The sequence below is a fragment of the Pteronotus mesoamericanus genome, unplaced genomic scaffold (genome assembly GCF_021234165.1).
Source record: "Pteronotus mesoamericanus isolate MK-2021 breed Mesoamerican mustached bat unplaced genomic scaffold, CSHL_Meso_final contig_20, whole genome shotgun sequence".
NCBI lineage: Eukaryota > Metazoa > Chordata > Mammalia > Chiroptera > Mormoopidae > Pteronotus > Pteronotus mesoamericanus.
Genome location: NW_026555085.1, coordinates 772,245 through 782,749, shown reverse-complemented (window position 1 = coordinate 782,749; position 10,505 = coordinate 772,245). Strand labels below are relative to the sequence as shown.

Here is a 10,505-nt window from a genome sequence, read left to right as displayed (position 1 = left end):
CAGTGATTCCACTGCTGGGATTATACCCTAATAATCCTGAAACACCAATTAAAAAGAACCTATGAACCCCAATGTTCATAGCAGCACAATTTACAATAATCAAGTGCTAGAAGCAACAAAAGTGCCTGTCAATAAATGAGTGGATCAAAAAACTATGGTACATTTACACATGGAATACTATGCAGCAGAAAGATAGAAAGAACTTCTACCCTTTGTGACAGCATGGATGGAACTGGTGAGCATTACGCTAAGTGAAATAAGCCAGGGGGTAAAAGACAAATACCATATGTTCTCACCTATAAGTGGAACCTAATAAACAAAACAAACAAACAAGGAAAATATAACCAGCAACATTGAAAGAAAAAAACAATTTGACAGCAATGAAAGGGGAGGAGGGAGGAGGGTAACAGGGAAAAGAAGGAGAAGGGTCAAGTCAAGGAACATGTATAAAGGACCCATGGACAAAGCCAAAGTGGAGAAGAATTGAGGGTGGGGGGTGGGGGGAGCTGGGGAAAGTAGTGGTGGGAAAATGGAGACAAATGTATTTGAACAATAAAAATTTTTTAAAAAGTAAAGCAGACTTGTTTATGAGATAAGCAAAAAAAAAATCTATGTAATAACAGAACAATAAATAATGACTAGAGTAAAGCACCTGCTGTTATAAAAATATAATTAATGTCAAAACAGAAACAATACCTAATTGTGGAAAGGACTCACAGAAATTTTGGGGGACGACTATATGAGAATAAAGAAAAATTAACATCGAGTAACTCTTCATACACACAGTGTATTAAATTTTAAATAAGCTAGGAATTAATCTTTAAAAATGAAACAGAACAGCGTAGTCATTTAGATAAGTTTCTGATTAAGAATTGATTTAAATTCAAATTTCTAAAATTTGCCTCTAATAATGCAATAAAAAAAAAGAAATAACAGTATAAGTAAAATGAAGGTTCCACATAACTAATATACCTTATTATCCAAAAGATAATTAAGTTGATACAATCATGCAGTATTTATGCTCCAAATCTAGGGGAATTGTTGATAGTGCTCATCTTAGTGATAAACGACTCATCACCAATATTCATAATCAAGCAAAGTAAAACAGCTTTGGGCGCTGTTACACACTTTGGAAACCAACTAATTAAAGTGACTGACACCAACATGGGTTGGGCAGTGAAGAAACAAATATACTTTTGTAGCATTGCAAAATTTTCAGTCTTTCTGGAGTGCAGTCAGTGATTAAGTAATTCCTTTAAAAAGAACAATATTTCCAATATTTAATTTATAAGATTTAACTCAAAGAAATACAGACATGGTGATAAATCATAAGAAATCTTTATTTCAAAGTAATTCCATCAGGATTTCCAAGCACATACAGGGTGCCCACTGCAGAAGTCCCTGGCTCCCCTGCCACTCCTTTTGGTACTTTCAGGCAACTCATTGCCCTGGATGAGCTCTACTGTCACCTTTTCCTTGGCTGTTCTTATGCAGCCTCATGAAACACATAAAATCCCTAGTTTCAAAACTCTGATTGGTGCTCCCCATGGCCTGCCAATCTTACTCAGTTCCTCTCACAGTTTCATTTTAGCAGTCAATACCACATCTTCCCTCTTCAAAGTTTTCACATCTCCAAATCTCCACACACTACTGATGTTCTTTCCTCACTTGAACCATCTCCAAACTGCAAAACTACTTACAGTTGCAGATGCTGTCTTTTGTTCCCTACTGTCACAATGGAAGAAGTTCCTCCCCAACCCCACCTCAGATAACTGGGGCTCAACCTCACTCTGCCATCAGGTGTTAACACACTATATTCACAATATCAGGAATAGCACTCCCCTTGTTTTCCTCTGGCCTTGCTAAGTCTTGCTGGCTGGGTCCTCCTCTACCTCACATCTAAACAATGACCCCTCCAGGACCTTGGTAGTTATTTTCTCCATAGACCCTTTCCTTAGATTATTGCATCAATTCCCTTGGATTTAAATATCATCTTTGTTCTAACAGATCACTTTGTAAGGTTCTGGGAATGCACTCTTTGGAGATCAGGTTTCATGTCCAACTTCATATCTAAGGTCCTACTTTGATGTGTCTCACCTTGGATTCTACTTGTTCTCAATAAGAACTGATGTTTCATTCAAACCTGTTTGTCCTATCCTTATCTTTCCATCATCCATCTCCTTTCACAAACCAGAAACTCATGAAGTCGTCTTTGATTTCTTTCATTCCTTCATTCCATTTCTAATCAGTATATTCTGTCAGTTCAAACTCTAATTATAAATTCTTAGAATATAACAGGAATTTTCCAGACTCTGTATGTATTCCTCTTCTTCCTGGTCCTTTTATCACTGGATTTCTTTTTTTCTAGGTCTCAGCCTTGCTATTACCTCTTTTATGAAATCCTCACTGACCACATGCTGGTTTTCTTCCTAACTCATAAAAAACTTGTAGTTGGTTTGATTTTTTGTTTGTCTCACTTCCTAAACTCCCTGCCAACAGGGATGGCATTGGTCTTATTTATCACTATATTCCTAGCATGTAATGTGTGTAGTTCCTAAGACACTGTAGGAACTTATTTATGTCTTTCTCTTAAATGAACAAATATTGCTATTTATTTATTTATTTATTTTAAGTTTCATGTAATAATTTAAATGTAGACTTGAGGACGAGTGTTACGAATCATCTTTCTACTTCCCACCACACTGAGCACAACATTCTACACAAAGCACAAAACTGAATAAATTATTGAGTTTTCACTCTGTGCTTGCATCATTAGCATGTGGGAGCCCTCACCTTTCCATACACTGCACCTAGAGGGAATGAGGTTGGAAGTGAAAGATTCTGTCTTTTTGGCTTTTTTTTTTTTTCCTCCTTTCATTGCTATTTTAATAGGAAAAAATACAAACCATATTACAAAATATAGTTCATATTGTTCTTGTAATGGAAATTTTAAAAACACTAACTTTGTAACATAAAAGCAAATTCCAAGTAGAGCAAAGACATGAAAACAAGAACGTTCTAGGAAAAAGCTTGGAAGAATGTATTTATAGTCTGGGAAGGGAAAGGATCTTTCCAAAGGGCATAAACCTAAACACGGGGGCAGAGGGGGCGGGGAGCAGTGGAAAGACTGCTAAATCTGAGTATGTAAAAATTAAAAGCTTATAGAGGCAAAAAAAAAAATCACAAATTAAGTCTAAAAGGCAATAACAAACTGGAAACACATATTTGCAATGCCTACTAAAAATAAAGGGGTATTTAATTTACAAAGAATTCATACATATGACTAAGAAAAACAACAATCCAAAAGAAAAATTGGTAGGACAGGTGTAGTCAGTTTAAAGGGTGAAAACTATTTTAAAAATAGCAAATTATATGAAAATATTGTCAAATCTCATTCATAATCAAGGAGGCCACTCATAAACAGTAAGATACAATTTTTATCACACAGAAGATGGTGAAAATCAAAATGCTTGATGATACCTGAGCTGGGGAGGTGGAGGGAAACATGCATTCTAATCACAGCACATGGTAGCTGATGACTGCAAAACATCCTAAAATAGGAAACTGGTTAAATTATGGTATATCCGGGGGATGAAATATAAGATAGCCACTAAAAGGAATGAGGTAGATCTGTATGTATATATTGACAGGAAAAGGTCTCTGGAATATACTAGTAAAAAATACAGTAGGTTAAAAAAAAGGGGGGGGGGACTACTGAACAGTGCATTAATGAGGGGGGAAAGTGTATTAGATTCTATTGCAATTCCTTTCTGTTTTCCAAAGGAATTTAAAATACCCTTATCTCTAGATAGCTGAATGAGGAGTAGGGGAAGAGGGAAGAAGATTTCTACTTTTCATTTTGTACCATTCTGTCTGTCTTACTTCTACCCTTAAAGGTGTAACATTACTTATTTCAACAGGGGTTAACTGGGTTTGTTTTCTTTGTATCCTTCTGTATTAAAAAAAAGCAAACCACACTGTTTTTTACATACACACAAAGATGTTAAATCAAAACATATAAAATTAAAAAAAAAAGCCATAGGCACATACATACACAGAGCTGCTGACTGATGTTAAGCATAAGAGAAAGCCTACCTTTCCCATATCAGACACTTACTACTATCCTTATGTATAATATATTGGGTTGGCCAAAAAAACTTTTTGTTTTTTCTGTATAAAATAACACATTGTTTTTTTCATTTTCACCAATAACTTTATTATTTGGATATTTTGAGTATGTTGGCTATCTTCTTTGTGGCATAACATTGATTGTCCTTAATTAACGTCTCAATTTGATCACTCACCTTGAACTGGTCTATTCTACCGTGGAGCATCATCCAGCAAATAATCTCCAGCATGAAACTTCGCAAACTACTTTTGACACATTTAATCCGTCACAGCACCTTCTCCATATACTGCACAAATCTTTTTGCATTTCAGTTGAATTTTTACCTTTCTTGAAATAATAAAGCATGATAGGCCGAAAATGTTGTGTATTTTCTTCCACCTTCAATATTAAAATGGCTATACAAAAATTCACCAATTTTGCTGGTTTTTTTTAATTGCGCACTATTATGACAGCTGTTATAATACAATCTAACGAAATTGTTTTGAATGAAGTTAAAGACAACTAAGTGCTACTACAGCCATCTTATGGAAAAAAACAAATGAATTTTTTGGTCAACCCAATACATAGTTAATATTATGTACTTTATTAATATTCATCAATCTTTTCTGTAAGCTTCCATTTTATATGATGATTTAAGACTATGGGTACAATATATATCAGTGCATTCAGAAAGAAATTTCAAGTGTCTCATCTGAATAATGTTCTGACCACCCATGATCTTTTCGTCTATGTAGGACCTCACAGTTACGATTCAGAGCCTGGTTTTCGGATCAGGTTCCCAAAATAAGCAGTGATTGTCTTCAATTTATTATTAAGAAAGTTTTGTTCTATTTCCACTTGCCCTCCAGGCCCAGCTAAGGATGCCACCTGGTCAGTATCAGCATTTCTTGGAAGAAAATAAACAATATTATTAGTAATCTTCTGGGAAAGTCTGAAAATTTCAAAGCCATCAGGAGACATCATTGTCCTAATGTCAAAGATCTCTGCAGTGGCGTAGTCTGGCCCTCCCCAAGGGGGGCTGAGGAATACAACATCGGCCTTTAAATGAGAAGCCAGCAGCATGAAATCTCCACAGATGAACTCTATCTTGTCTGCTATCCCATAAACTTCTGCGTTATTGCGAGCAAGATCAATCTTAACAGGATCAATATCGATGGCAATCACTCTCTTTCCAGTTAAGGCAAACTGAATGGTATTTCCTCCAACTCCACAAAACGCATCCACTACAATGTCACACTTGAAGGACTGACTGACCCGGCCAGCAATGTGTTCAGCAATCTTTTCAGGAGTAACTGAAAACCAGCCCTCTGTGTCCAATTTAATCCCATCATCAAAACGTGAGAAGAGTCTGTACCTCTGGGCCCAATATTTTGCCAGCTTAGGAACAGCAGCTATCTCAGGAGGCAGACCAGTTACCTTTTTGTTCTGTTTTTTCTTCTTCTTCTTTTTAATTTCAGCTTCAGTTTCTACCTGAAGAGAGTCTGGTATATCCTGAGCAACACAATCCTCTTTATCTGTAATAGCTACTACTGTGCTGTCCCCTTCATTTTTTTCTGTTTCAAGTTTACCAGCTGAAGATATGGCATGGCACCCCTTGAGTTCTGGATTGCTCAACTCCAGTGGCTTATCCCCTTTGGTAACAGACATTTCTTGTTCTTCTGAATCACTGCTTGTGCCAGTGTCTTGCACATTGTCCTGAGAAATTGTCTCCTGTGATGCCTCCTCATCCATTGGTTCATTAACCCATTTTAGAAATTTTTCTACCTTACTCAAAGCTTTACTTTTCTTGAAACATGTTTTCTCTGTGTCTTCAGTAAAGAAAATGTGTTTGTTTTTCACATTTATTTGTCTTCTCATGTCCAAGAACTTTGACTTATACTTCACATTCTTCTGTAGATATCTGACCCGCCTATGACTGAAATTTGAAATTCCACCGTATTTTTGTCCTGAGCCATGCTTGAATCCTAGAAGGGAACCATTGTCATCGAAGTCTGAATCTGGGTTTTCATCGATGTCCAGTTCATGGCTCCTCTTGAGTTTGCTTGGCTTTTGTTCCGGTGGATCTTCTTCACTCTCATCTCCGTCCGTACTGTTGGGATGTAGTCTTTCTTTGATTATGTTCGCTTGTGAAGACTCCTGTGAATCCTGAGCTGGTTGGTTTGTGCTTCTATTCCCAGACAAGTTGCTTTCCTTGGTTCCTTTCCCATGTGGTTCACTTTGGCCAGAAGCAGGGCATTCTCTTCTGCTGTTAACTTGACTTAGCCACTGATGTCTATCAGATCTTATGGTCAAATCTAATTGGCTCTCTTCTACTTCCCCTGAATTCAGACTTATATTACTAATTCCATCAAGTATTTCATTATGATCTTTATCACTTGATCTAGAGCTTTTGCTATTAATTGATAAAGATGGAAATGAAAGTAAGTCGGCTTTCATGCAATTTTCATCTTTCTCATTGTCAAGTTCTGTTTTAGACCCACACGTATTTGTATCACAGCTTTGTGAGGCATCAAAAGTCCAACCCTGAGCTTCCCAATACTGAAATTGTTCCAAATAATACCAATAAAGTTGATTATAATGTTGTTCCCATTCTGCCTTGGTATCAGTAATGTTCCAAGGTTCAGAACATAGTGCTTGATCTGAATGTTTTTCTTGCCAGCTTTGCCATAATAGTCCTCCACCATATTCATTCCAGTACTTTTCCCATGTCTCTGTAACTTCTAGCTTTGGAGATAATGTATTTTCAACAGAAAGGTTTTCTGTTTCAACGTCTTTTTTGGATTCAAGTTTACATGTTCTGGTATTCTCATACTGTTCAACTGAAGATGGATCATCTGAAGCCAAAATGTCATCTTCTTCATAGTCTTGTCTCCAAGATTCTTTCATAATCTCATCTAAGTATTTCTTCTGATGTTTTTTCTTTTTCTTTTTTATTTTAACTTTATTTCTAGTATTCATAGACACTTCAAAATTCTTATGTGCTGACATTCCACCAAACTGAAGTGGCAGTCCCATACTTCTCATGAGCTCAGCTTCAGAATCAAGTTCACTTTCATCTAGGTCTATGCTTTTGCTATCACATGATTCTTTAGTACTGTGGGAATTACCACCTTCTTCCTCTTCTGTAGTTTGGTCTCCTGCATTGTTGCCATTTGCTTTAACATAGTAGCCTTTTAATCCCAAACTGCATAATTTTCGATCCTCCACAAATGCCCTAGAGCAAAGGCAAAGGATCTTATTATCCTCCTGTAGGTCTTCAATGAAGAGAAACATTTCGGCCACGCGGCTCCACTTCTCGCAGCACATTTTACTCAGAGGAGGAAGCTTGGAGCTAAACGGACTGGGTTACTGGAGACCGAAAGGAGGACTCGCCGGCGTGCCCGAGGTGCGAGGAGTTAGGTATCTGCCCCGGGCAGCTTGGCTTTTTGAATTATTTCTCTACCCCTCAATCTATGTCATAATATGTTCTCAAAAAGTAAAGTATCTAAAAGAAGACTTTGGAAATTCATCCTTCATTTTTTGTATAGAAATGACATCATAGTGAAAATATGTCATTTCCATTCATCGGATTCTAACGACACTGAGGTTATGGGGGAAAGTTGGTAAAAATAATGCTAAGATTGACAAAATAAACATATATGGAGATCCATAAAAATTCTGAAAAATATAGAGGGGCAGGACTAAACAGAAGAATAGAACACAACAGAGAGTAAAAAATATGGAAGTAGAGACTTCAAGATGGCGGAGGAGTGAATGGAAGTCACACTGACCTCCTCCCAAGACCAATCTGGAATTACAAGTAAGTTGTGGAGAAAACACCGGGAAAACAATTGAACAATAGCCAGAGAGGAGCCTTAAAACCTCAGACGGGTAGAGGAAATGGCTTTAGCACAACCTAACTGGTAAGGAGTGCAATAGAGACTTGAGAAGGTGGGCTGGGCACCCATGGCTGGAAGAACCAGAGGGATATTTAAGTGGCCAATTGGATCCCCTGAGAAGAGTGGGGTCTGAACCATAGGCAGGGATCTCCAGTAGAAATCAGCAGAGCTCAAAAATTACACAGATAACAGCCAGTTGCAAAAAGCCGCACAGTTGTTTTCTACCAGAGATGGGTGGCTGGCGATGCAAAGAGCTGTTGAAAGGGCCAACACATAAATTTGTATTGGAAGCCACTTACCCTGGTCTATGGCAAGGGTGGGATGGGCAGAAAGGGCTGGAGATGCCAGAGGAGAGACTAGGGAGGGAGGCTTTGGGGAAAGAACTGAGAGAGTAGCTGGCATGGTCCTGGTGCTGACTCATTCCCCATTCGTCAGCTGCTATCTTGCCCAGGCAGACCACTCTCCTGAGTGGCAGCAGATGAGAGGATGCAATAGTCCCGCCCTCATGAGGCCCTGCCCCAGTGGTGGTGCGCAAGCCATGCTGAGTACAGAATGGCAGTCACAGATATTAGGCCCCTGGCCAAAGGGGGTGCCAAGTGGTCTAGGGATGCTTGAGGAGAGTCTGATGACAGAGGCTTTGGGGAGAGAACTGAGGGAGTAGCAAGCAGGAATGCGGTGCTGACTCCACCCCCTCTAGATTCCTGGAAGTCTCTAAAAGACTGCCTAAGGTCACAGGTTCAACAGCTGACATCATCAGAGGCAGATCCAGAAAGAAAGAAAAAAAACCCAGCAGTCTCCTACCATAGAAGTTCATGCCATCATGCCACAAAATCACGAAGTCAAGACAGATCAATTTAAGAAAGAGAAGCAAAAAGAAGAGTCTCACAAATAATGGGAAGATAAAAAAACACTTCCCCAATTGAAAGGAAAGGAGGAATCCTCAGAGAGTACTAGATGAAATAGAGGCAAGTAAATTATCAGATATGGGATTCAGAACAATGGTTCTAAAGAAGCTCAATGAGTTACACTTCAGGCCTGCTTTGCCTCTGAAGATGCCCTATCCACCATGGGAATCCAATCCATTGCAGTCTCCCTCAAGCATTCTGATGACTCTGGATGTTGAATTACCACCTGTGTGCTATAATGTAGAGAGTTAAGTTTCTTAGGGCTTTATACTTTGTGTGTATGTATTAACAGTTTGTATTAAAGCAAACCTTTAACAGACTCTTAAAAAAGAAAGAAGCTCAATGAGCTCAGTGAGCTCAAAGACAATCACCAAAGACTACAGGGAAACTATGAGGAACTTATAGCAAAATCTATCAGCATGAAAAGGACATAGAAATTATCAATAAGAGGCAAGAGGAAAAGAAGAATATTTCTGAATTGAATTGAACACAGTAGAAGAAATCAAAAGCAGGCTAACTGAAGCAGAGGATCAAATCAGTGAGCTGGAGGACAAGGTAGAAAAAAGCTCCCAGAAAGAGCAAGAAAATGAAAAAAGACTAAAAAAGAATGAAGGGGCGATGAGGGAAATGCAGGACAACCTGAAATGTAATAATATCCATATAATAGGGATACCAGACAGAGGAGAAGAGGAGCAAGGGATAGAGAACCTGTTTGAAAAAGTAATGATGGAAAACTTCCCTAATTGGAGGGTAGAAAAAGTTACACAAGTCCTGGAAGCACAGAGGGTCCCATTCAAGAGGAACCCAATGAAGCCCACTCCAAAGACACATCCTCATTAAAATGGCAAATATCAAAGGCAAAGAGAGAATCCTAAAGGCAGCAAGGGAGAAACAGGTAGTAACATAAAAGGGAGCCCCGATAGGGCTAGCAGCTGACTTTGCAACAGAGATACTACAAGCCAAAAGGGAATGGCAAGAAATATTCCAAGTCATGAAAAGCAAAGTCTTGGAACCAAGACTGCTCTACCCAGCAAAGCTCTCAATTAAAATGCAAGGTGAAATAAGGAGTTCCTTGGGCAAAAGAAAGCTAAAAGAATACACCTCCACCAAATGAGCACTGAAAGATATGCTAAACAGACTGCCTTAGGTGGATGAGGAAAAATAGTGAGAAAGAGAGGAACACAGGTACAGAGGGGGAAAAATGAATAAGTAGCTATCAATAATAACTTGAAATGTAAATGGATTAAATGCCCCAATCAAACGACAAGATAGCTGCATGGATAAGAAAACATGACCCACACATATACTGCTGACAAGAGACACACCTTAGTACAAAGGACCTACGCAGACAGAAAGAAAACCGATGAAAAAAAAAATTCTAAGCAAATGGACAGTAAAACAAAAAGGTGGAGTAGCAAAACTTAGACAAAATATATTTCAAAACAAAGGCCATAAAGAGACCCAGAAGGGCACTATGTAATACTCAAATAAAGAATCAGTCAAGAAGACATAAAGACATATATGCACCCAACACATGAGTACCCAAACATGTAAGGAAAATCTTGGAGGACTTCAGAAAGATATAGAGCGCAG

General features: G+C 38.4%; 1 protein-coding gene across 2 annotated transcripts; it reads right to left on the bottom strand.

The window, feature by feature from the left end:
- Window positions 1-4,783: 4,783 nt before the first annotated feature.
- LOC129067274 (trimethylguanosine synthase-like) lies at window positions 4,784-7,500 on the bottom strand. Of its 2 annotated transcripts, XM_054569001.1 has the most exons (2): window positions 5,295-7,500; window positions 4,984-5,062 (listed from the first exon to the last, which is right to left on the bottom strand). In XM_054569001.1, exons 1-2 carry the CDS (start codon window positions 7,433-7,435, stop codon window positions 4,984-4,986), a joined length of 2,220 nt encoding a protein of 739 aa, XP_054424976.1. In that variant the 5' UTR covers window positions 7,436-7,500. The 2 variants fall into 2 exon arrangements, with proteins under 2 accessions (XP_054424975.1, XP_054424976.1); XM_054569000.1 differs by having other exon boundaries at window positions 4,784-7,500.
- Between the last annotated feature and the right edge of the window lie 3,005 nt (window positions 7,501-10,505).